This window comes from Muntiacus reevesi, chromosome 12 (genome assembly GCF_963930625.1).
Source record: "Muntiacus reevesi chromosome 12, mMunRee1.1, whole genome shotgun sequence".
In the NCBI taxonomy this organism is placed as follows: domain Eukaryota; kingdom Metazoa; phylum Chordata; class Mammalia; order Artiodactyla; family Cervidae; genus Muntiacus; species Muntiacus reevesi.
Window position 1 is genome coordinate 20468281 of NC_089260.1, and position 26832 is coordinate 20495112.

Genomic DNA, 26832 nt, shown 5'->3' on the forward strand with positions numbered 1-26832 from the left:
AAACTAACATGCAAATTGTAAACTGGAAAAATATTTGAAATGTATAAGATGAACAATTACTTTGAATGGTAAAGGTAAGGGTGATTTTTCTACAATGAATGAGCATATTTTTGGTAAAGAAGCTACATATTTTAACAGAAAGAAATTTTTACTGTGTCAGCGGTATTAAACATAAATTAGAGACAGTTATGGGCATTTCACCAAAGAAGATATAGGAATGGCAAACAAGTTCATGAGAAGATGCTCCACATCATGAGTCACTAGACAAATGCAAATTAAATCTACAGTGATACACCACTGCACACCCATTAGAGTGGGTTAAATGCAAAATATTGACCGTACCAAATGCTAGTGAAGACGTGGAGCCACTGGACCCCTCAGGCTTTGCTGGAGAGGGTGTAAAATGGTGCAACCACTTTAGAAAACTTGAAAGACACACACCTACCACATGATCCAGCCATATCACTCCTAGGTATCTTCCCAAAAGAAATGAAAGCTTGTGTCCATTCAAAGACTTATTTGCAAATGTTCACAGCAGTTTTATTTTTAATAGCCTCAAAGTGGAAACTGCCTAAGAATCCATCAACTAGTTTATGGGTAAGAAAACTGTAGTGTGTCCATTCATTGGAGTAATACTCAGCAATAAAAAGGACATAATACTAAGTGAAAAAAAAATACCCCAATCTGAAAAGGTTACATATTATGTGATTACAGCTATATGATGTTGTGGAAAGGCAAAACTATGGAGACAGTAGAAAGAACAGTGGCTAACAAAGGCTGGCAGGGAGAGTGGGATTAGCAGGTAAAACAAAGAGGATTTTTAGGGCAGTGAAACTATTCTGTCTGACCAAGTGGTCACTGTTATTGCAGACACATGTGTCCAAACCCATTGAATGTAGGGCCCAAGAGTGATTTATAACATAGCCTACAGGCTCTGGGTGGTTATGACGTGTCAGTGTAGATTCATCAATTGCAACACATTTTCCATTCTGGTGTGGGATGTTGACAGTGGGGGCGGTCAGGGGTGTGTGTGAGAAATCTCTGCACTGTCTGCTCAGCTTTGCTATAAACCTACAACTGCCCTGAAAAGTAAAGTTTACTTTTTAAAAACTGGCTTGAACAACTGGGGTATGTTTGGGTTCTCATATCCGAGCTCTGGGAGCAGAGGGAGTCGAGGGTTTATTTAGGGGCTTCAGATGCTACTGATGACACGGATTCCTCCTATCTTCGCTTCTGTCTCTCCTTGTGTTATGAAAATGGATGCAGCTTTTCAAGAAGCCACATGCAGGCCCAGCCAGGTCTTGTAAAGGTGAACTTACTTCTTCTTTCGTACGTCTTTTTAAGAGAGAGGAAAACTCTCCTGTGAGCTCCTCATAGATTTCCCCTAGGGTCCCATTGGCCGAGGTGGGGTCCCATATCCAGGGTCTGACTGTGCAGAGTCAGGAAAAGGGAAGCGAGAGTGTTTCCCCGTGGGCATCCACCCGGGCTTCGCTGGCACTGCCAGGGCACTGTGGCTCTGCTTGTTCCCTTCCCACTTCTCCAACTGCAGCACTCAGCCTCATCCTCCTCTTGCTGGCTCTCTCTTACTCCACCTTCTATCCCTGAGAGGGTTGCTCATCCAGGTTCCCACAGGTCTTTCTATATAACATCCTTGTCCTTCTGTCTAGACTGGCTTATACCTGCATCTGTCTTAACAGCCAGATGCGAGCTTTTAGCATCATGCCTCTTTCATTAGGGGAGTCCCAGGACCCAGCCCAGTTACTCTTGAAAAAGTGAACTTGAATAGAAGAAAAAGCGGATGGAGCCAGAAAAGGTCCCGGAGAGGACACTTAAGGCAAAGGTGGGGGTGGGAAGTGGGAGGCGAGGAACAGCGTCCTTACAGAAGTGAGTACTAAACGCTGAAAGACTCCAGTATTGAAACAGCAGAGATGATCGAGATCTGGAATTAGAAAGGACATCACTGGGATGAGCGCAGTAAAAATAGACCTGGGAATATCACTGTGTAATGAAAACAAAAGAGTTTTAGAGCCGAGATAGTGCAGCTGGCCTCATGGGACAGAACTCTGTTTTTTTCAACACATGGAACTTATTACCTCTAATAGGTTGTTCAGCAGAGACTGTCACAATTTTTAAGAGGTTAAAAGCTACTAAATGGACAGACTGATTGCACTTGTCCATGCCAGACCCTGCAGTCTCACAAAACACCGTCTTTCTGCAGAGTGATCCCTGGGCTGGATGACTCACATGGGTCTCAAGTGAACCCTGGAGTATCTGTGCTTCATGACTCATCCAATCGAAAATCACCCCTGTGGGGCAGACATTCTTGATGCAGGAGAAAGAATAGGAGATGCTGCTGACTCTAGGACTGTATAGTCATTTCAGCAGTGACTGACTGTTCCATCTCAACCAGAATTCTAGAGATGGCCTGGAAGTTCAGGCCTCAGTCTTAGTTGGCTGGTAGCCAGCAGGCCCTAGCCTTGAAATCAGGTGGTTTCTGCATATCAGGACCATGGCTGTTCCGAAGCCATTTATCTGAGGGGTACAGACATTCCCAAAGAATCCAGCCCACTAACTGCAGACTCAAAGCCACTGAGGAACATTTGAGCTGAATCAGGTTAAACTACCTAGCTGAGTATAGCTTTCCAATTCTCTAAGTTCACTAGATGCTCCAGAAAGAAATTTTGCAGCAATAGGTGAATCTTATCTACCTGCATTCCAGCCCGCCAACCTCAAGTTGCACCCAGTTTTAGGAGTCTGTAAGGTCTAAACACAGATGGCTGTTTTCTCGAATTCCTAGCTTGGGCATTGCCAGGCAGCTCTCCAAACCACATTCCCGGGCTCCCTGTGATGGCCCCTGGGGGCTGGGGTCCTCCCCTCCTCCCAGGGCTTCTTCCAGCACCTGCTCCCACATTTGCTCTCCTCAAGCCAGCAACCTCTGTCTCTTCCCCTCCTCTTTGAGCAGAAGGCCCCCTCTTCTCCTGCCCCGAGAGGGCTGAGACCACCCTCATCAGCTTTCTTCCTTTTCCCCTCATCTGATCTCCTTGGTGAGCTTGGTATGCTGAATTTTCTGTTCTTCCAAAAACCAAAGTCATTACCTCTCTACTACTGCCCTCACCTCTCTGTTTCCATCCTTAATACTACATGATAACCTTCGACTTGCCTCTCCCCTCTTCACCTCTGGTTTCTGCCACCCCCTCTTCTACTGAAGGGCCACTTCTGGGACCTGATGATCTTCCTGCCCTCAGTGTCTCCAGCCAGCTTCTCATTCTCCCTTCCCTAACGCATCCCTGTCTTGGAGCCCCTACATCGCTTCTGGATTACCCGACCAGGCATTCGCGCTGGGGTCTGGACCTTCTTGTTTGAGTGAAGACATCTTGCCTCGATGGCTCTCATTTCCTTCAGGTATAAGTCGGCTCCCTGACATGATGGGCTGTCAAGGACGTGGCCCTAGCAGGCTTGCCTGCGTCATTTGTGGCCGCTTGTCCCTAGCCCCTTCCACCTCAGTCACATCCAGAGTTTTGGCAATCCTCTCTTTGGTCTCCCTGCATTTGCAGGCATGATCTCCTCTGTCTGGAATGCCTCCCTTCCCACTGCACTCGCCTCTCCTCCTCGATGCAGGCAGCCATGGTCCTAATGCTTTCCCTAGTGTATTCTATGAGCTTAATGACACAGCAGCAGCCCCGGCCCTTTGAGTACCAGGGAGGTACCATGTAAGCCAACACACAACAAACAGAGACCCTCACTCGGCTTCCATATGCTTGGATGCAACCCTGCAAGCAGGTGTGTGTGTGTGTGTGTGTGTGTGTGTGTGCGCGCATGTGCACTCATGTGTGCACACACGCACACTCAGTTGCTCAGTCATGTCCAACTTTTGTGACCCCTGGACTGTAGCTCTCCAGGCTCCTTTGTCCATGGGATTTCCCAGGCAAGAATACTGGAGTGAGAAAAAAAAAAAGAATACTGGAGTGAGTTGCCATTTCCTTCTCCAGGGGATCCTTCCAACCCAGGGATCAAACCCACATCTCTTGCATCTCCCGCATTGGTGGGCAAATTCTTTATCACTGCGGCACTTGAGAAGCCCACCTACACTGCAAGCATATGTCTGGCTAACTCTCAGCTCTGTCTTTCTACCTCATGTCCCCTCCCATGCCCAGGTCCACATTCCTGCCTGTTCAGAGGATAGATACTTCCATCTGGTCATCTGTCTGGGACCTTGTTTCTCCAGCCACATTCCTTAGGAACCAGTGCTTCCATGCTCTTCCTGGCTCAGGTGGAAAGCTCTGATCATCACTGATTCCTTTTTTTCCTCTCCCCCAACTACCAAATTCTGTTCATTCACCTTTCACAATCTAAACAAGTGAACAAGCAAAGCCTTATATTTTTGTCTTTCCTTACTATTACTCAATCTAGTTGTGATGATTCATTTCCTGTTTCAATTTGGCTAGGCCACAGTACCCAGATTTTGGGTCAAACATGAACTAGACATTACTCTGAAGATATTTTTTAAGACTAAATGGGCAATGAAGTCAGTAGACTGTGAGTAAAGCAGATTATCCTCTCAGATGTGGGTGGGCCTTGTCCAATCAGTTGAAGGTCTTAGGAGCGAAAAGACTGAGGTCCTCCAAGGAAGAGGGAATTCAGCCTGCAGCCCTCCTTTGGACCCCGGCTGCAACATCACTCTTCCTTGGGGTCTCCAGCCTGCTGGCCCACCCTGCTGACTTTAGAGGTGCCTGCTCCAAAATCATGTGAGTCAGTTCCTCAAAATAAACCTTTCTCTTTCCACACATACAGCCTATTGGTTCTGTTTTTCTGGAGAACCCTGACTAATACACTGTCCTACCTCCTAACTCAGCTCCCTGTTCCTGTGTTCACTCCCCTCCAACCCTCTCCAGTGAGGCGCACTGGCTTTTTGTAATGTTAATTTACAAAATTTGCTGAATCCCTATTGCTTATTGATGGACAACTGGGTTTCCCAAACATCAGATGTTTGTGTATCTTCATTGAGCTTGACATGAGTTTTCAATGTCCCCTATACAGTTACTTGTTTTAGATTTTCCTTTACATTGACGCTTCTCAGGAATGCTTGCCTTTTGGCCAGAATGTGTGCGTTTTTAAGATAAAAGTTCTTTCAGAGATATTGTGGGTTTTAGTGAATAGGAGAAGAGCACTTTTGTGGAAGGTTTTGGGCTTTACTAATTCCTTGCAACCCCACAAGCTGGCCCTCTTGAATTGAAGCTAAATGTCTAAGATAGGATGTCCCAGCAAGATGGAGACATATGACACAGATAGATACAGCTGTCTTGGGTCATCAAAACAGAGGCGGCTCCTTCTTGCCTCTTCACCTGTGGATGGGAGTGGGGATGGTGAATGTTTGGTCCACTCTCTGGGGTAGGGATGGAGGTGGGGAGTATGAGTAAGGAAAGAAGAGGAAGAAGGCAAGAGACCAGTCAAGTTTTCGTAACTCACTCCCTGGTGTTTGAAAATATCCTATTTCATTATTTTCTAGAATTTATTTCTGCAACATCTATTCCGAGGAAAACATTAGAAAGAAATATGTAGTCTCTTTGCATCAGTTACTCCTTTTGTCAATATTAAATGACTTAGTCACTTCTGTGGAGAATTAAAGAGGTTGATTCATGGCGATGTGACCCTCCCGTTACTTCCGCTTCCTTTTTCCCTCTTGTATATCAAGACTCAGAGCCCTTGGGAAGGCCTTGCTGCACTCAGAGAAGAGCCTGAGACGAACCTGTAAGTAAACTTTCAGAATAATCTTGATTTTGAAATTGCTTTTTTTTTTAAAGAAAAAATTAAGCATTAGTAAATTGAGTAAAGATGAGACCAGAGGAAACTTGAAGTCCCAGGTTCTACCCCTGACAGTTTACCGATGAACAGAAATAGCAGAAAGAAAGCTTTTTGTTAACAATGGTCTGAGGGATCTGAATCCCTCATCGCAGGGAGGACAGCAGCTTGAGCACCTTCCTAACAAACAGCCGTGTGGACTTGTGCCACCCCCAGCTTTTGAAGAATTGATCCCTTAGCCAAGGCTCCGGTTGGGGAGAGGAGCAGGACTGGCTGCGAAAGGGCTGCCAGGCCTCACAGACAATGCCGAGACGGACTGAATTGTTCTGTAGATGCTGCTGGGTTTACCCCGATAGCTTTCATTAATCTTTCCTTTCTTGTGTGAAGGTTGCTTTCAGAGAGGAAGGCGTTTGCTGTCTTTCCCAAGGCAAGAGCGATGAAAACACAATGATGAGGAACTCACTCCACCTCTCGGCGCTGCTCGAGCTATTTTGGCAGGCTCAGAGAACAGTGCGTTCCCAACCGATTTATGAAGTTTGCAAGAGTTTGAAAAAAAAGAGAAAAACAGAAATGCTCCATTCTCCTCATGTCCCCCTCTGGGGGCTCCTGGGCGGCTGCAGAATGCCAGCGCCCAGGGTGGGCTCGGCCACTCTCCTTTGCCTTCTTTCCCGAGACCGTGGGCTGGAGGACCCTTAGAACTGAGCTCAGCCAGCCCACGGCACCTCTGCGGCCCCCAGTGAGGTCAGGGGACCAGGCGAGGCCACAGGTCTGCTGTCTCCCAGCCTCACGCTCTTTTTCTATGCCTCCTCTGCCCTTTCTCCAGATTCCCTCTAGAATGAGATTTCCACCAAGCCCCGAAGTCAGTGAGAGGCTGACAGGTGCAGACTAGTTTTCTGCAGCGGATTAGCAAGAACCGGCTGGAGGAGCAGAGAAAGCGCATGGGCAGCGGGCCGGTGGGCAGGTGCCATGGGAGTTGGTCTCCCTTGCTGGAGATCTTGTGATGCCAGGCCAGGCGAGTGCTCCCCACGCGGGGAAGGAGGGAAGAAATGGGAAAACGCTGAGGTGCCTGTCTGTCCTCTGGGTCTTTCCCCAAAGAGGGCTGCGTTGGTTTCTCCTGCACTCGCAAAAGCAGAGAGCCTGTGCGTTTCTGTCTGCCAGCCCCAGAGCGGCACTGCTGACGTGTATGCGTCTTTAATACACCTCCACCCAGAAGACTCCCGGGGTGGGCCACTTCAGGGGCTGTAATGGTTTTTGTCAGGGCTGTTGGTTGGGCCTCCTATCTGAAGCAAGGATGCATACTTTGCACCTCGTGAGTTAATCTGGGCCCAAAAGAATCACAGGACAACACTGGAAAGTTCATCTCCCTGACACCCCAACAAAGTGGGTAAACAGAGCTCTGGGGCTAGGGGCTGGGAGCTGGGAGCCCACGCCCTCCACGCCAGGGCTTTTGCTGCGATCCCTGACATTTAATAACCCCTGGGAAAGACCATCGAATCCACTGTGTATGCATCTCCCGGATGGTGGTTGCTGGCGTGCGCAGGTTGATGGAGGAGCCTGGCTGCTTCTGTTTCCCATGGCAACGGTTCAGCTCTGCATGGAAGCAGATAAGTGTGGGCTCAGCCTGCGTACACAGACCGCACATTCTGCATGGCTCCCTGCTTGGACCAAGTGCTTCTCATCATTGCCCCTGCTTCTTAACTTGTTCCCTCCTACCTGGTGGCTCAGACAGTGAAGAATCTGCCTGTAATGCGGGAGACCTGGTTCAATCCCTGGGTTGGGAAGATCCCCTGGAGGAGGGCATGGTAACCCACTCCAGTATTCTTGCCTGGAGAATCCCCATTGACAGAGGAGCCTAGCGGGCTGTAGTCCATAGGTCGCAGAGTCAGACCCGACTGAGCGATGACTAAGCACAGTAACCCAGCCACACAAAAATGACTTTCATCCCGTGAAAGAGAGATGGGTCCTCAGTGATAGTCTTCTGTGGACTCCAGCTGTGGGTTCTTGGCCCCAGGGTGTGGTGAAACTGGAGTTTAGGGGTAAAGGCAGAAAAGTGGTCATTATTCTTGGCATATTGCTGTTGGTAAAAGCAACAGGTACATGGTCCTGGGTAGACACTGACATGGAGTCAGGAGATAAACATTGTTGCTAATGGAGGCATGATACAGGGCAACCACAGGTTAAAGAGATCGGGGGGAGACTTTTAGTGCTGCTGAAGAAGCAATGGAGGAGAGGGGGCGCTCAATCCAGCAGCACAAGAGAAGGGAATAAAATAGAGCTGGAGATCTTTGGGCAGAAATAAATATTCCCAAGGCATAAAGAAAAACATTTATGCATGAGACTGGAATCTGGCCTACAGCATGATTTTTAAAAATGTCTCAGGGGATAAAAAGAGAGAAAGGCAATTCAGATGACAGGAGAACAAGCAGGATAAGATGAGGAGGAAGGCAGAGCAGAGAGAGGAGGAGGAAGTCAGGTGCGGATTCCCCAAAGGCCAAGGATTGCAAATGGGTGACCAGTGTCCAAAAGCATTGTCAGACTGCTTAAAAATAAAGTGAGCTAACTTAAAAGAGAAAAGAAAAACTCAAGAGATGTTACCCAAAGAAAATGAGATTTCTGGCTTCTCTTGGAAAAAATCAGAAAATCTGGCCATGCGGGGTCTGTGTACAACCTCAAAGAAAGCCTGCTGGGGGCGGAGGAGGGAGCTTCATAGCCCCCCACGCCCCACGCCCCACACCCCTGCCCTCCAAGAATTCTCTGTCTCCTGATTTCCTTCACTCTTTATGGTGCCCGTCTGACCCCTGCAGGCATTTGAAAACCTCAGTGCTGCCCACGCTGCCCTAACGTCCTAACTCAGGGACCACCCCGACCCTGACCTCCAGCCCAACAGAGAAGGCGGGGACCAACACCGAATGCAGGTCTCATCCCCTGACCCTGGGAGGACAAGTGCCTTGCAGCCTGGTCCTCAGACTAGGATGGGCCTGACCCCCAGATGGAAATCCATTGTCAGCTCTGGAGGACTCAGCTAGTCTGTGCTGAGGACGCCCAATGTAGATGACAAGGCAAGGAGAGCGTATACCTGCATTGTTGAATATGCATTTCATGATATGCATGTGATTGGGGTTTTGGGAATATAGTTCAACTAGACTTAGAAATTACTCTTTGAGGATCATGTGAAAGAGAATCTGAGAAGCTTGCCTATCCTGAATCCTCAGTACCACTTAAACATGAGATGTAATTCTGTTTCTTCTGCTTATTCGCTATGTGACTTTGGGCAAGTCACAGCCTCTCTGAGCCTGAGTTGTCTCATCTAAACTGTATCAATATAATCATGCAGAGCTGTGGCGAAGATTGGGAATAATGTATTTCAGATGCCGTAACAGTGGCCAGACTCTCGGTAACAACCTGATCACTGTTAATATTATCTATTATTATTACTATTTTGCTCATTCCTCATTTCTAATTATTTATTTAGTAATAGCTGAAGGCAAATTTGGTATGTGGGAAATGTGATACTCTGTTGCTTAGGAACTCTGGTAGGGATTTTAAAATGGGCTTCATGAAGAGTCAGAGAGGAGATGTTGATGGGATGGAAATGTGTCGCCCTGTGGCAGGAAACTGGGGTCTGCCTCCCACCTCTGCCTCCAGTGTTGGAAGGGCCTTGGCAAGTCCAGCAGCCTCTCTGGATTTTCATTTGCTCATCTGTGGAAACCAGCTGGCCAGGTGTTAGTCATCTAGAGCTGTGTTGTTCAGGACACAGACACCAGCCACGTGAGACTATTTAAATTTAAATGAATTAAAACTAAAGTTAGGAATGCAGCTTCTCAGTTCCACCAGTTCTAGGTCAAGTGCTCAGTCATCACAGAGGGCCAGTGCTGACCTCGTCAGACGACTCGGATACGGAATATCTCCATCACCACTCAAGGTGCTGTCAGACACTGCTGAATTCTAGAGACGGCGACCCAATGTCTGGTCCCCAGACCAGCAGCATCAGCACCACCCAAGACTTGTTAGGAATGTGGACGCTCAGGTGCCATTCTAGATGTTTGGGATCAAAATCTGCATTTTGACACGACTCCCCCAGCGATAACACACTCAAGTTTAAGAAACTCTGATCTATAAGATTTCTTTCAGCTCTAAAAATAAAATTTTAAAAATCTGGTATCTGCCTGAAAAAGTCTTTGAGAAAAAATAAGCAACCGGCTTGTTCAAATCCTGATTCCCTGTTTTTTGTTTTTTTTTCCTAAAAAGAAAGGATTGGGGCAATTGGAAGAAAGATGAGCAGAATGACTGCACCTCTGTAGGACCAGAAGATAGAAATCAACGGACATCTATTAATAAAGGCAACGTGTCAAATGTCAGTGCTGGGAAGGCGGAGCAGTCCAGCTCCTGCCTCTGAGCCTCCCATCCTTAGGGCATTCAAGCCTTGCCTAAAGAGCTTCAGAGAACAGAGGTTCAATTCTCTGTGGCAGCAAAGAAACAAGAAGAAATGGATTGCATTTACTGGGTACCTACCTTATCTCCAGGGCATCTTAACCTGCTTGTGAAAGCTCCCCTCCATAAACCTCACCAGGAAGGAGCTCAGCATGTCTTCTATTCAAGTAGGGAAAATGAGGAAGAGAGATTGGTGAAGAAATCAAGGCCACATTCAACAGTGATGGGAAGGGCAGAGTGGAAGACCAGTCCTGGGCTAGTGGTGCAAAGCTCTCCCCTGTGGCTTGAGATATTAATATAAAATGGGAGGGAAGGTATATGGTCTCTTGCTGCAGAAAGTTTTGGTGTCTTTTAGTGACATGCTGTTTTCAACCCCAAAACAAATGGGAATAATATTAGATCTGTTGCTTGTTAAGAAAACATGTGCCTCTTACAAGACAAAATTGCAGGCATATATCTTATATAATTGTTATTAGATTTTATTGGCAAATGTTAAAATTTTAATGGATCCATAAATCTATTTCTCACTTGCAGAGAAACCTCTTCATTAAGAACACACTGTACAAGGATAAAGGCAAGAGAAGGGGAAAACAAATCTAAAATATGCATTATTAATTTTTTAGGAAGCAAGCAACATGGTACCTCATAAAGGATATTAGAAAACATAAAACAGCTGGGATTTGTGATTTGCTGTAGAGAAAAATCTGCTGATTTGAGAAACATGCTCACAGGGACAACTGTGCTGAGCTGTGTTTAATCGCTCAGTCGTGTCCGACTCTTTGACACCCCATTGGCTGCAGCCTGCCAGGCTCCTCCGTCCATGGGGATTCTCCAGGCAAGAATACTGAGTGGGTTGCTTTACTCTCCTCCAGGGGATCTTTCCAACCCAGGGATCGAACCCAGGTCACCTGCATTGCAGGCAGATTCTTTATTGTCTGACCCACCGGGGTCAACTATTTTGATGCAAAAAAAAAAAAGAGCAGTTAGAAATGGGTTTGTGATATACAAACAGTGTCTTAAAGAGTCACTGACAGGAAGTGTGATGAGTTTCCAGCAGATAGAATGAACTGAGCACCCTGTCACACAACAGAGCCCAGAGCCGTGGAATCTGGGCATGGTGCAGGGGGACAGGGAGATCTGGCCTGAATCCCCTTGTGCCACCTGCTCTGTGTGGCCCCTGACACATTTCAGCAAGCACTCTGGGCCTCAGCGTCCATTATGTGAAATGCAAAGAACATCTGTCTCCAGAGGCTTCAGAGAGGATGCAGAGAGAGGCTCTCTGTAAAGTGCCCCTAGGACACAAAAGGCAATTAATACCCATTAGTGCACCAATTACTCACATAATGGTTTGAGGTCAAATCCAAAGCCCTAACAAAGAAGGCAATGGGGCCACGCCTAGGAGGAGAGGCGGCACCTCCCAGCGGCACTGGGGCTGGGTGTTGTGTGAACTCCCCACCTGCTCACTGCTGGCTGATCAAGTCCTCCTGCCCAGCAGTGAAGCAGGGCTGATTCACACCGGCAAGGCTGGGGACGGTTCAGGAGCACAGGGGCCATACATGATTTCTGAGGGTCAGAGAGGTGTGGGTGTGGAGTCGGTGCATGGGAGCACTCAACGTGTGTGTGTTAGTCATTCAGTCATGCCTGACTCATTGTGACCCCATGGGCTGCCGCCTGCCAGGCTCTTCTGAAGTCCATGGGATTCTCCAGGCAAGAATACTGAAGTGGGTTGTCATTCCCTTCTCCAGGGCATCTTCCTGACCCAGGGATCAAACCCTGGTCTTCTGCATTGCAGATGGATTCTTTACCATCTGAGCCACCGGGGAAGCATGGAACCACTTAGTTCAGTTCAGTTCAGTCGCTCAGTCGTGTCCAACTCTTTGCGACCCCATGGACTGCAGCACGCCAGGCCTCCTGTCCATCACCAGCTCCCAGAGTTTACTCAAACCCATGTCCATCGAGTCGGGGATGCCATCCAACCATCTCATCCTCTATCGCCCCTTTCTCCCCCCGCCTTTAATCTGTCCCAGCATCAGGGTCTTTTCAAATGAGTCGGTTCTTCGCATCAGTTGTCCAAAGTATTGGCGTTTCAGCTTCAGCATCAGTCCTCCAGCCTCCAAACTGGTGTTAACTGAGCAACCTGAAATGAGGAAATGACTTTCTTTTTGGGTTCAGGCAGAAGGGGGTTAATGTAGGGCAGAAATGAGATGGGGAAGGCAGGTTAGGAACAAACCTGTGGAAATTTCTCCAGCAATTATATAGAGGGCTTGCAGCTCTTGGCATGTAATCTGAATGGGAAAGTTCACTGCCAGCCTCCAAACCAACCTCCAGTTCTGAAAGGAAGCAAGCTTAGGGGAAAAATTAACTCTGTTCTTTTGCTGGTTACCCTTCTAATGACCGTTTACTCCCATCCCCTTTCCTCCAGATGGAGTTAGAACACCCTCGTGGGGAGGATCTTGAATCTCCCCTAAGGCCAGTCCCACACGGTAATGCCCCTTCTTCAACACAATGTCTCCCCATTTTTCTTCTCTGCACTGAACTTTCCCATTCAGATTAAGTGCCAAGGGCTGCAAGCCCTCTATATTATTGCTGGAGAAATTTCCACAGATTTGTTCCTAACCTGCCTATTTCCCCATCTCATTTCTGCCCTACATTAACCTCATTCTGCCTGAACCCAGAAAGCCATTTCCTCATCTCAGGTTGCTCAGTTCATGCCCTCCAGCCAATGCCCTGACACTTCTCTCGCATCACGAGTGTAATTCACCGGCTGGAACGATATTAAGTTACTCCATAAATCCAGCCCCACAATATTTGATGTGAGAAGGGATTTATTTGAGAGGGTTTAATAATTGATCAATGTGTTCATTAAAATTCCGTATACACGGTATAATGCTCATTAGGTATTTTCATGTCAATCAAGAGAGCTCAAATTTATTTTATACTGTTCCAAGTGAACCCAAGGCTCTCTGAGTGCATCATGGACCTAAACCTGCATGACTGTCAGGGCAACCCCTTAACACCTTCATTTTAGTTATGCCAGATGTGGGAAAAAAGAAAAGATGATTAACTCAGTGACAAATTATTCTCGTTTTCCTTATAAGACTCTCAGGAGAGAACTGCACTTGGAGGGTAAGAGCTAGGGAGTGAAGGCGCAGAGCTGATTACATCGGTCTCAGTCCAATGCCACCTTTGAATTTGGATGCCTTTAGTTTGCCTTCTTTTTTGTAAAATTAGAGCACAAGAAAACAGATGATTATCTGAAAGTGGTCTGTCTTCTTGCAGTTTGTGGAAACTGCAGCCTGTCCATCAACCTAAGATTGGTTTCAATTAATAAGACCCACGGCACAGTCCCGCTGCTCTTATCAGTAAACAACCACTGCCTAACGAAGTCGCGCAGAATTCAGGGGCTGAGCGTAAACAAGCATTCCTTTTTATTGTTCAAGTATCTGTGATCAGCTGGTGGCTGAGGACTGGCTATGTGATATGTGATGTGTGGTATGTGACATGTAGTACCCTGCTTCACATTCAGGCAGTGGACTGGCTATTGGCTGAGTTGATGGAATAGACTGGTCATGTGCCTCTTGTCCTTCAGCAGTCCACCGTGTATAACAGGCAGAATGACCCTCGCCTCCCCGAGCCCCAACCAAAGATGTCCATGTCCTAATGCCCAGAACCTGTGGCTATGTTATCTTTCGTGGCAAAAGAGATTCTACATGTGTGCTTGAGTTAACAATCTTGAGATGGAGGGATCATCCTGGATTATCTGGGTGGCCCTAGTATAGTCACAGTGGTCCTTACAAGAGGGAGGCAAGAGGATCAGAGTCCTGAGAGAAGATATAAGGATGGAAGCAGAGGTCAGAGAGAAAAGAAAATGAAGCATTGCTCTCTCTGAGATGGAGTAGAGTCCACAAGCCAAGGAATATAGGCAGCATTATAAGCTAAAAAAGACAAGGAAATGGATTTTCTCCTGGAAACTCCAGCACTCTGGACCAATTTTAGACTTCTGACATTTAGAACTATATGAGAATAAATATGTATTGCTATAAGCCATTAAGTCTATTGAAATTTGCTATAGTAGTAATAGAGGCAAATACACCTGGACTTGTTAACAAGGGCTTCCCTGGTGGCTCAGACAGTGAAGAATCTGCCTGCAATGCAGGAGACCCAGGTTCAGTCCCTGGGTTGGGAAGATCCCCTGGAGAAGGGAATGGCAACCCACCCATGCCAGTATTCTTGCCTGGAGAATTCCATGGACAGAGGAGCCTGGCAGCTATAGCCCATGGGGTCACAAAGAATCAGACATGACCGAGCGACTGACACTTCCACACTTTCATAAGCCACTAGCTGTGGAAATTTGCTTCAGCAGTAATAGAAGCTAACACACTTGGACTTGTTAACAAGTTCTTAGCAGGGTTCCAAGAGAGAGGCAGGAGGGAATCATAAACTCGGAAGAGACACTGTCACTTCTGCCACATTCTCCTGGCCAGTGGTGTCACAAGACCATCCAGAATTCAAGGGTTAGAGCAATAAACCCCACCACCGGATTCTATTTCTCTTACCTCTTGATGGGAGAAGAAGTAAAGTCACCTTGCAAGGAGGTGTTGAAACTGAGCAGTATTCTGCAGGGCCTTCCTAGGAACCAACCCCATGTGCCCCAACTCTTGTTTGTAGAAGAGCTTCACCCTCCTAGGCCCTCTCCAAGTCCAAAGAGCAAATTTAATCAGAAAAGTGAGAAACTATAGAAACAAAGGAAAATAGTCAAGCAAAACAAAATAATGATTTTAGCCATAAAACAAAGTCAGGGCCCTTTAGTTCCTCCTCACAAGCTATAGATAATATTCAGCACCATATCCTTGAGTTGTTTTGCAGATATTAAAATCTCCATCGGGTGAAAGAAGTTAACTGCAGGCTGACCACAGCAGGTGGACCTCAGATTGGTTGAAACCAGGTTGATGCTGCTAATTCCCAGAATGTCACACTCACCACCGGGCAATCAAGAGCTACATGAGCTGGTCAGGCACCTGCAAGCCTCTCCCCCGTCTTGACTTTAACAGCCCTTCCCCAAAAGCCATTGGGGAGTTGTGGCCTTCTTTTTTTTAACCATGTTTTTTATTGCGGTTCAGCAAAGCGTTGGACATGACTGAGAGACTGAACTGTCAGTCGCTCAGTCATGTTTGACTCTTTTCAACTCCATGGACTGCAGCACGCCAGGCCTCGCTGTCCATCACCAACTCCTGGAGTCCACCCAAACTCATATCCATTGAGCCAGTGATGCCATCCAACCATCTCACCCTCTGTTGTCCCCTTTTCCTCCTGCCTTCAATCTTTCCCAGCATCAGGGTCCTTTCAAATGAGACAGCTCTTTGCATCAGGTGGCCAAAGTACTGGAGCTTCAGCTTCAACATCAGTCCTTCCAATGAACACCCAGGACTGATCTCCTTTAGGATGGACTGGTTGGATCTCCTTGCAGTCCGAGGGTCTCTCAAGAGTCTTCTCCAACTGACTGACTGACAATTAGTTTATAATGTTGTGTTAGTTTCAGGTATATAGCAAAGTGATTAAGTTATATACATACAAGTTAAGATATATATATGTATGTATGTATGTATGTATGTATGTACATACATAACTTAATTGCAGCCCACTCCAGTATTCTTGCCTGGGAAATCCTATGGACAGAGAAGCCTGGCACGATAGGGTCCTTCGGATCACAAAGAATCAGACACAACTGAAAACGCACATATATATGTGTGTATATATATATATATATACACACACACACACATATATATATTCTGTTTAAGATTCTTTTCCCTAGGTTATTACAAAGACATTGAATACAGTTAATTGTGCTATACAGTAGGTTTGTAGTTTTTATTTATTTTACACAAGATGTGTGTATATGTTAATCATAAACTATTAATTTATCTCTCCTTCAGCCCTCACCCCATGGTCCCATCTGGAAACCACATTTGTCTTCTGTGTCTGTGAGCCTATCTCTGTTTCATAAATAAGCTCGTTTATATAGAGTTTGGGTCTTTTAAACACAAGCTGCCAATTCTCCTGCCTGGCCCCACGCTGGGGGCCTTGGGATAAACTCTGCACTCCCCTTCCCCACACTCTGGTACCAGTAGGTTAGCTTTACTGCCTTCAGGCGTGTGGACCCAATCTTAGTTCGATAATAGTGTGGAGACTGAGAAGGGTAAAAAATTATGGCCATTCTTCTTGCAATCAATCTATCACCGTGCCCTTTGCAAAGTGAGAGGGGACATTTAAAAGCAGCATCTGACCCTGGTTTTTCTTCATTTCCAGGGACACAGGAAGCATGGGCGTCTGGACCTCAGGCACCAACATCTTCTCAAGCCTCTGGGAGACGTATGTGTCTCCAAGAAGCCCTGGATGGGTGGCCTTTACCCAACACGTGGGCGTTTGCTGTTTTGTCGCTTTCGTTTCCGTGGGCCTCCTTTCCGGGGCCTTCTGCTGGTTTCTGTCCTCACTCATCGTCTTCATCACCTCCTGGATGGCCACGTGTGTTCTGCTCTGCTGCTCCAAGCACGCACGGTGCTTCCTTCTGCTGTTCTTCCTCTCGTGCGGCCTGCGTGAAGGCAGGAACGCGTTGATCGCTGCGGGCACCGGGGTGGTCATCTTTGGACACGTGGAAAATATCTTTCACAACTTTAAAGGGCTCCTGGACAGTATGACTTGCAACCTGAGGGCAAAGAGCTTTTCCATCCATTTCCCACTTTTGAAAAAATACATCGAAGCCATTCGGTGGTTGTATGGCCTTGTCACTCACCTGAGTCTATTTGATGATCTTGTGTCTTGGAACCAGACCCTGGAGGTCTCGCTTTTCAGTCCCAGCCAAGCCCTGGAGGCTCAGCTCAACGACACCACGGACAGAGCCCTGGGGGTCTTGTACCAGATGGTGACGGCGACGGAGGTGCTGTGTTCCCTGGGGCGGCAGGCCCTTGCCCTCACGGGGCTGCTGCTGCTGCTGGCTGGCACTGGGCTCTTCATGAAGCGATTCTTGGGCCCTTGTGGCTGGAAGTTTGAGAACATCTACCTCACCAGACAATTTGTCCAGCTGGATGAAAGGGAGAGGTGTGAACAGAGGCCCTGTGTCCTCCCGCTGAATAAGCAGGAAAGGAAGAAGTATGTCCTCGTCCCGTCTTTCTGGCTGACTCCTAAAGACAGGAGGAACCTGGGGCTCTTTTTCTTCCCGGTTCTTGCCCACCTCTATATCTGGTTGCTGTTTGCAGCCATAGATTATCTGCTATACTGGCTCATTTTCTCCATGAGCAAACATTTCCAAAGCTTGCCAGGGCTCGAGGTGCACTTGAAACTGCACAGACAGGTAGGTGCTCATGGGCCCGTCTCACCTGGTATCCTAGCTGCTTGGAAAAGATCGTGAACGGCCCAAGGAAGGGCAGTGTTATATTTCCCTCCTGGATCCCCAGTGCCTGGCACGGAGCCTGGAATGTAGGAAGAGCCCCAAACAAATTGGTTAAACTGAGTTGAAACCCCAGTCTTATATGATAACGTTCTGCACATCTTTGATCTCTGCATTCGTTTCCTGGGGCAGCCTTGTCCCAACAGAGAGGACCATGGTTTTTGTTCATCCCATCTTTCCTCTTTTCCATTTTTTCCCCGTGGCAGTTTATGATTACGTGGACATTTCAGGGGGCTTCCGAGGGGTTTCCCTTGCCACTTCCCAGGTGCAGTAGCTAAGAATCCACCTACCAAAGCAGGAGATGCAAGAGACTTGGGTTCAATCCCTGGGTTGGGAGGATTCCCTAAGGTGGGAAATGGCAACCCGCTCCAGTATGCTTGGTTGGAATATTTGCCATGGACAGAGGAGCATGGAGGGCTACAGTCCATGGGGTCACACGGAGTCAAACACGACTGAGCCCATTCTGGACATTTCAGAGGATCTGCAGCCTGACAGATACTTGTCTCACTTGTTTTTAAACCCAGGCACTGTGGAGCTGAGCTAGGTGGGATGTGCACTTGTGTGTCTAGTGGATGCGTATGTGTGCACACAATGTGTGTAGCTGTATGTGTTTGCACATGCGTGTGTGTAGGAAAGTCATGCATACTGGGTGGTGTGTACTAGCCTGGGGTGGTGAAAACACCATCCACTGTTTCCATGTGTCGGACTTTCTTTCCTCTTTATGGAGCTACAGTAGGTTATGCCTCTGCTGGGGGAAATCTCGGAGGGGAAGGGCAGAAGGGGACCTGCAAACCCTCCTCTGAAACCCCACTTCCTCCTGCGGTGTCCACACTCTCCCTCTCCCCCCCTTTTCTCCTGGTCAGCAGGTGCTGTCTGGCCCCTGTCCCTCCCACTCCTGGGCTGCTTCTCCGAGCTGATTACTCTGAGCATTCCCTTCCCCTGAAGACTTCAGTTAATTACAAGAACCCCCCGTTGCTCAAGATATCTGGAGCAGAGTGGATAATGGAAGCAGAGTCTCAGATGGAAGCCAAACAAGACTTTTCAGGCCGGCTGGATCGTGGGGGGCAGCTGGTAAAAGGACCCCTGCCTTCCCTCCCCCACAGCCCACCTCCCTCCCATAGGTCCTTTTTTTAACCAGTTCCTCTCTTTCTTTCTCTTTTTGCTCCTCTCTCATCTGTTTCTCTCTCAGCCAAAACCCAGGCCTGGTTTGTGAATTCTCACTGTTTTAAACGGGGGGCGGGGTGGGGAGATGGGGGTGGGAGAGGGAAGCGATCTCTGCCTTTTGAAAAAGGCCCAGAAGCTTCCCAGTGACACTGTCCTGACAAATACATTTTTCGGTGTTTTTGCGGGGGTCCTGGGGATGCAAAGATGTCTCAAGCGTGAGGGCTGCCGTCCAGCAGCTCACGATCTGGCGCGGGGAGACCACCTCGGACACTCACAAGGACAGCAGGGCGCTGGGCGCTGGGACAGATGCGAGTTCGAGCCAGCTGTTCCGGCTCCTCTCAGACTCTCTGCTGCAGAGCGCGGGAGACCGTGCCCCCAGCGGCCGGCCTCCACGTGACTGGCAGTGCCTCTCTTATTCCTGGATGACCTTGGAGATTCCTGGTCCCTCCGTTGGGGCAGATTTTCAAAGCGGTCAAGCAAGAGGAGAAACACTGGCTCAAGTTTCCTCCCACTTTCAAATGATTTTAAATAAAGAAGAAAGATGGGAGATGACGTGACTGGACCTGGCTGGATGGCTGGGCACTGAAAGAAAAAAACAGCTACTAGGTCGCTACTTATTGAGCACCTACTGTGTGCACCAGTCTGCATTAACTTTTCAGGACTGTCTGCTACCTGAGCGAATCTTTTCATTTGTTACTCGATGCCGTTCTGGCAAATTGTTTACTTGGGAGAGGCAAACACATTTTAAAACATTGGGATACCATTTAATACATCGCTCTGTATTTTGAGAGTTTGTCTTCCACACTGCCCTCTATCAAGCCCTTACAAAAGTGTTGACTCAACCCTGACTCCCAGCTGCAAAATCCCTGGTTAGATTCCTAAACTAAATAACTCCTTTCCAGACTGGACACCCGCTGCTTTCTTATTGCAGGATTTCTCATCACTGACTCAATCGATGTGTTTGTTTCTTCAACGGTATTAAAAAGAGTGCATGCCTTTGCTCTGGGGACTGAAAACTCTCTATTTAATCACAGGCAAACTGTCTTTTTTTAATAAGAGAAAAGGAGAGTCAACAAGAAGGCTTTCTCCTGCCTGGCTACAGTGCTGGGGAAATTGCAGATTGGACTTGACATTTGTGTTAAAGTCCCAGGATTGGGGTTTCCAGATTTTTTACTGGTATTGGGGTGAATGCAAGGTGCACAGTGTTCTCTGGGTGTGGTTGGGTTCTTTTCAGAAGTCATTTCCAGCTTTTGGGCCCCAGGGCTCTGGGGCGCTGGGGTAATAATAACTTACTAAGTATTCCAGTCTATAAGGTTAATGCTCCATCCCCAAGGTGCTTAATTTACACTGGGAGTAGTTTATTCGTGGGCAGGATCTGGTCCATTAATTCCTGTTTTACCAAATTGGAAAACAGATCCACTGAGAGATGATGTGACTTTCTCAGGTCAGGGAAAAGTAAGAGCTGAATCAGCACACACGTCTCCTGCTGGAGGCTTGTCTGGGTAGCCCAATGTCATCTGCCCTCTGGGTCAGTTTGATGAGGGCAGCTGGTTTATTCTGTTGCCTTCAAACAGGAAGGAATGCACCCCTCCTAGCATCCAAGAGAGATGAGAAATTGTCCTATTTTGAGACCTCTATAAATAGGATTTTAGAGCCACTTTCAGTAAATATACTCTTTTTAGTACCCTTGCATCAAGAATAATTTTACCCCATCCCCGCCACTTCAAGCTCTAGAAGGGTGACTGAGAACATAAGTTAATGCCTCTAGATCTTTATGACCTTGTGGTCTGCTGACGGGGTGTTTGTCAAGATGCAGAGACTATGACTGGGTCTTGATGGGCTCTGCTACAAAATATCTCCTCCAGTTGAGCTAAAACCATCTTTCATGAATCCCACATCCTCTGAAGTATAGAAACAGGCATTCCATACGTGGGTTATGCAGTCAAAATTATTAGAAGAGGACTTCCCTGGTGGCCTGGGCTTCCTTGGTGGCTCAGATGGTTAAGAATCTGCCTGCAGTGCAGGAGACCTGGGTTTGATCCCTGGTTTGGTAAGATCCCTTGGAGAAGGGAACAGCTACCCACTCCAGTATTCTGGCCTGGAGAATTCCATGGGCAGAGGAGCCTGGCAGGCTACACAGTCCAAGGGATGCAAAGAGTCGGACATGACTGAGTGACTTTCACTTTTTTCTTTTCCCTGGTGGTCCAGTGGTTAAGAATCTGCCTGCTGGTGCAGGGGACATGGGTGTGATCCCTGGTCTGGGAGATCCCACATGCTGCAGAGCAATTTAGCCCATGTGTGTGCCACAAGTACGGAAACCTCAGTGCCCTAAAGCCTGTGCGCTGCAACAAGAGAAGCCACCGCAATGAGACGCCCAGGCATCGCAGCTAGAGAGTAGCCCCGATTTGCCACAACTAGAGAAAGCCAGTGTGCAGCAATAAAAACCCAGAGTAGCCAAAAATAAAATAAATAATTTTAAAATCCTTTCAAACATTATTAGGAGAAGGATTTGCTGAAGCCAACAAATTTCTCTGCTTTCTTCTCAGACCCTTCAACAGTCTTGTGGGTATCATTTCTCTCTAAAGAAGAGACAGAGCAAACAAACTTACCTGATATCCTTCTCTCAAGGAAATCTATATTTCCCCAAACCCACTTTGGAAAACACTGCAGTAGCTACAACTAAAACTCCTCCCTTCTTTACTCCAATCGTTGCACATAAAAAGAGTTGGAATAGCTTCTTCCACCAAAGCTCCCTGCGTGTTTTAAGATAAATTCTACCTGCTGCAGAGCAGTATAGAGAAAGACTAGGGCAGGTTATGAAAATGGCGTGGATCTTGATGATTTTATTCTTTCACTTTAGGAACAAGGGACTCAAGACATCATCCATGATTCTTCCTTTAATATATCTCTGTTTGAACCGACCTGCATCCCTAAACCGAAGCTCCTTCTGTCTAAGACCTGGATTCCTCTCAGCATCATTCTTGTGATACTAGTGACGCTAGGACTGTTGTCCTCCGTCCTGATGCAACTTAAAATCCTGGTGTCAGCATCCTTCTACCCAAGCGTGCAGAGGGAGCGCATGCAATACCTCCACGCGAAGATACTGAAGAAAAGATCAAAGCAGTCAGTGGGAGAAGTAAAAGGGAAACTGAGTCTGTACTTTACAAAGGTAAAGCTGAAATGGGGGTGTAACCTGTAACTAGGGAAAATTTGAGCTTCAAGGGCAAATGGAATTTCTAAGCACTCTTTCAAGCTTACGTTAAGGCTTATATCCCCAGCAACAGATGGGGAGACCCTGGGGGTGAGGGGGCGAGGATGGGGAACAGACACACATGGCTAAGTCCAGAAGATTCTACAATAATGCTGGTTGGTCCAGAAAATTCTGGAAGAATAATCCTTCAAAATGCTGATTCCAACTGAGTTTTTCAGTCTTATCGTAGAGAAGCTACTGGGAATGCCTCCTCTAATTGCTGCTAAAGGACACTGCCTAGAGAGAGTTATTTTACAGAGTAAATAAAGAACAGAAGGGAAGTATCTGCTACAACTTGGTAAACTTCAAAGAATTTGCTCATTGTCCAGCATTAAAAGACATAGGGACTGTCCTTGTAGTCCAGTGGCTAAGACTCCAAGCTTCCAATGCAGGGGACCCGAGTTTGATTCCTAGTCAGGGACCTAGATCTTATAGGCTGCAACTAAGACCTACTGCAGCCACATAAATAAACATTAAAGTTTTTAAAAAATATATGATATTTATATAATATATGTATATTTATACATATATATGATAACATAATGACTTCCACATACATATAAAATGAACACTCATCAAAGACTTTATTCAACTTATTAATTAAAAAGGGAACTTTAAGAAATTCCAACCAATTCAAAGAACAACTTAAATCACACCCATATATACAAACCACTGAGAAGACCAAAATTAATTTGCTTAATAGATGTAAAACTGGCTTGTTCCAACAGGGTGAATGGGAGGATGAGTTTTATTCTACTGGGTGAAATTCATTTGCATGCTTATCGACAAGAATCATTTGTATTGTTGCCATCAGCCATCTACAACTTACGGAATCAGAAAATATTTCATAGGCAATGAAAGAACAAAACAATTCTTAAGAATAAGCTTTTCTGGCCATTTTCAAAGTCTTTTGAAAAGTTTATGTCAGTGGCAAATGAAATAATTCTAATGCTCATTCATCCAACTTCGTGTCTTTTCAGATTCATTTCTGGTTTCCGGTCTTGGAAGTGATTGGGAAGAAACAAATGGACATTGCCAGTGAAGACAACCCAGAAGAGACCCCACACAGCTCTTCGTCTACCCTGTGCCAGCGATTCTGCTCAAGGCTACTGACAGCAGCCCATTCTCATCCCCAGCGAGAGAGAGCTGCACAGCAGGGTCCTTCAGCAGCTTGAGTTTGCAGGGTCAAGCCATTTTTTTCCATAAAGGGGTCCCAGGTAAATGGTGAAGCTGTCTGTCTCACAGACCAGACACGTGGTCTGGACTGTGTGTCTGTGTAACAGTACAATAACCCAGGCCCTGCAAGGATGAGTCTCAGCATAGATTAATATTCAAAGAAGAAAATTAGAAAAAAAGAAAAATCTCTGCTATAGACTCACAAGTGAATATCAAAGAGAGCATACATGTATGATGCCAGGAAAATATCTTTCAGTGCTTCTGTCCCTTCTCTGCCCTCCTTAATATCCTTCATGGCTATTTCCTATTCTCACAACTGTCTGTCTGCCTTCTGCACCCTTATTCAAGAACTCTTTCCAAAACCCGTCTCCAGCAGCTCCCAATTTCTTCCCACCATCTCCTCTCTCCTACCCTCTACTTTCCTGGGTCTCTTTGGCCTTTCCTCTTTTACCAAATCTTCCAGCCACATTTATTTAGAGAACACATTTATTAAAATCATATGAAAGGCTGGTTACAATGTTCACCTTGGGCCTCTTTTTCATGATACTCAATATATACTGTGTAGCACAGAGACATATTTCCCCGATAATACCTAAGGAAAAAAAATACTGATTCTGTTTTCTCTATGGTGTCAGAGTAGGAAAGAAAGAAACATCAAATTTTTTAAACTTTTCATTTTGAAACTTTTTCAGACTTACAAAAAAGTTGCAAAATAGTACGTTCCATCTACCCATCACCCCTCATCTTTGAAAGTTACCATCTTATATAACTGCAGCACAATTGTCAAAACCAGGTAGTAGCATTTGGGAAATGCAGAATCTATAGAACTCATTGGATTTTCACCAGTGTCCCACTGATAGCCCACTAATGTCCCAAGGACTGGTCCTTGATCCAGTCCAGGCTCACACATTGTACTTGTTTGTCACAGTTCCTTACTCTCGTCTTATCGGGGACAGTTCCTTAGTGTCTCTTTCTTTTTCTTTCATGACCTTGACACTTCTGAAGAGTGCTGCCAGTTATTTAGTAAAATGTCCTTTGACTTGGGTCTGTCCGATGTTTACTAGTAAGGAAACCCCGGAGACGTATTTTTTAGCAACAGTACTACAGAAGTGCTGACATGCTCATCTCAGTGCACGAGATCAGGGGTAAGTCATGCTGACATGCCTCGTTACTGGTGAGGCAACCTTTCTTCGATTAGTTAAGATGGGCTCCGCAGAATCTTCCACTGTTGAAGTCATTTTTTTCCCTTTGTAATGAATAAGTATGTTGTGAGGAAATGCTTCAAGACTAGGCAAACATCCTGTTTCTCATCATACATTTACCCTTTAGTTTTTGCATTCAAGGATGCAAAACAGTGCCAGCCAAATAGTGATTTTCTTTATTTTAATGGTGATTTTCTATTTTCATAATATCTTCTACATTTTTAAACTGAAATTCTACATTATCCCTAGAAAGAAATTTTTTTTTCAAAGACAGCTTTCGTTTTGGGCACTGGAGTAGGCATTTTGTACATATGATCTCACTTATGTTTCATGACAATCCTGTGAGGTTGGTAGTATTATTTCTATCTTCTCAATGGGAAAGCTTACCCTCAGAAACTCTGACTTATCTTGCCTAGAATGGGGTCTTGGCTTCTGCATGTTTAAAGTTCCCAGATGATTCTAACGGTCAGCCAGCCCTGAGAACCATCATTCCAGGAAGTTTTACATTGCAGTTCTTTCAATACAGGTTGTCAACGGTGAAATTTCTCTAGCAGAAGGATCCTACATTAGAATTCTGAGTCAGCATTTCCCAAAGTGTGTTCCTCAAACCACTAATCCCTTAGTTGTTTCATAAAAGAGATAAATGATGTTAATAAATCCTTATCATCTGCCTTGCAACCTTGAAGATCCATAAAGCATGTTGGCATAATTTTTAAGAATTAAAAAGAACCCTATAATAATAGATCTTTGAGAAACCCTATAATAAAGGAATATCATATAATTTTGTTTCACCCCAAATTTTCTCAAATTATTAGACTTTGGTGCGATTTTAACTGTAATAACTATTAATAACACGTAGGACCAGCTCTAGAACCCAAACTCTGATAAGTGCTGATTTAATTAGCATAACTTTTTGACCAAAAAAGACCTGTGGTGAAGATAAGTTTGTAATTTTGGATTTTATAAATATTCTAATGATTTTATGCTTTACTGTATTTTCTAAAAATATATATATATTAATAAATTGATATGATATGTGATTTTTTTTACTCATTTGGCACTTATTTCTCCTAGAGAAGGGATCTGCTCCACATTAACTAAGGCAAGAAATCAGCTGCTAAAGTTAGAATACACTCATACACAAAATAAACTCTAAATGGCCCAAACAGAAGACATGATACCATAAAATTCTTAGAAGAGATCATAGGCAAAGCACTCTCTGACATAAATTGTACCAATGTTTTCTTAGGTCAGTCTCCCAAGGCCACAGAAATAAAAACAAAAATAAATGAATGAGACCTAATCAAATTTACAAAGTTTTGCATGGCAAAGGAAGCTATAAACAAAACAAAAAGCCTTCAGAATGAGAAAAAAATATTTGTGAATGACAAGGATTTCATTTACAAACAGTTCACACAACTCAACAACAACAACAACAAAACAAACAACACAGTCAAAAAACAGGCAGAGGCATAAATAGACATTTCACCAAAGAAAAAACACAGATGGCCAGTAGGCACATGAAAAGATGCTCACTATTGTCGATTAGAGAAATGAAAAGCAGAGCTACAATAAGGTACCACCTCACACAGTTCAGAATGGACATCATTAAAAAGTCTACAAATGACCAATGCTGGAGAGGGTGTGGAGAAAAGGTAACCCTCCTACGCTGTTGCTGGAAGTGTAAGTTGATGCTGCTGCTATGGGAAATAGTATGGAGGGGCCTCAGAAAACTAAAAATAGAATTACCACATGATCTAGCAATCCCATTCCTGGGCATATATACAGACAAAACTATAACTCAAGATATATGCACTCCTATGTTCATAGCAGCACTGTTTACAACAGCCAAGACATGGAAGCAACCTGAATGTCCATCAACAGATGAATGAATAAAGAAGATGTGGAACCTATATATCAGCACAATGGAATAATACTCAGCCATAAAAAAGAACAAAATAATGCCATCTGCAGTAACGTGGATGCAATTAGAGATTATCATACTGTGTGAAGTAGGTCAGAAAGAGAAAGACAAGTACCATATGATATCACTTTTATGTAGAATCTAAAATATGACACAACTGAACCTATCTATAAAACAGAAGCAGACTCAAGGACAAATAGAACAGATTTGTGGTTGCCAAGGGAGAGGGGGTTATGGAGGGGTGGAGTGGGAAATGGGGGTGACAGATGTAAGCTCTTCTATATAGAATGGATAAGCAAGGTCCTGCTGTACATCACAGGCTTCCCAGGTGGCCAAGTGCTAAAGAACCTTAGACATAAGAGACGCAGGAAGATCCCCTGGAGGAGGACATGGCAACCCACTCCAGTATCCTTGCCTGGAAAATCCCATGGACAGAGGA

The 26832-nt window shown here is 45.7% G+C and overlaps 1 protein-coding gene across 1 annotated transcript; it reads left to right on the forward strand.

The window, feature by feature from the left end:
* Positions 1 to 5724: 5724 nt before the first annotated feature.
* DCSTAMP (dendrocyte expressed seven transmembrane protein) lies at positions 5725 to 25338 on the forward strand. The gene is made up of 5 exons (XM_065903088.1): positions 5725 to 5748; positions 15097 to 15239; positions 16540 to 17581; positions 21702 to 22010; positions 23072 to 25338. The coding sequence occupies exons 2-5, from the start codon at positions 15232 to 15234 to the stop codon at positions 23264 to 23266; spliced, it is 1554 nt and encodes a 517-aa protein (XP_065759160.1). The 5' UTR covers positions 5725 to 5748; positions 15097 to 15231; the 3' UTR covers positions 23267 to 25338.
* Positions 25339 to 26832: the final 1494 nt, after the last annotated feature.

Bases quoted from the DNA above. Each gene is read 5' to 3' on its own strand.
- DCSTAMP (XM_065903088.1), top strand. The intron at 17,582-21,701 runs GTAGGTGCTCAT...CTTTCACTTTAG, and splicing joins ACTTGAAACTGCACAGACAG to GAACAAGGGACTCAAGACAT. The intron at 22,011-23,071 runs GTAAAGCTGAAA...GTGTCTTTTCAG, and splicing joins TGAGTCTGTACTTTACAAAG to ATTCATTTCTGGTTTCCGGT.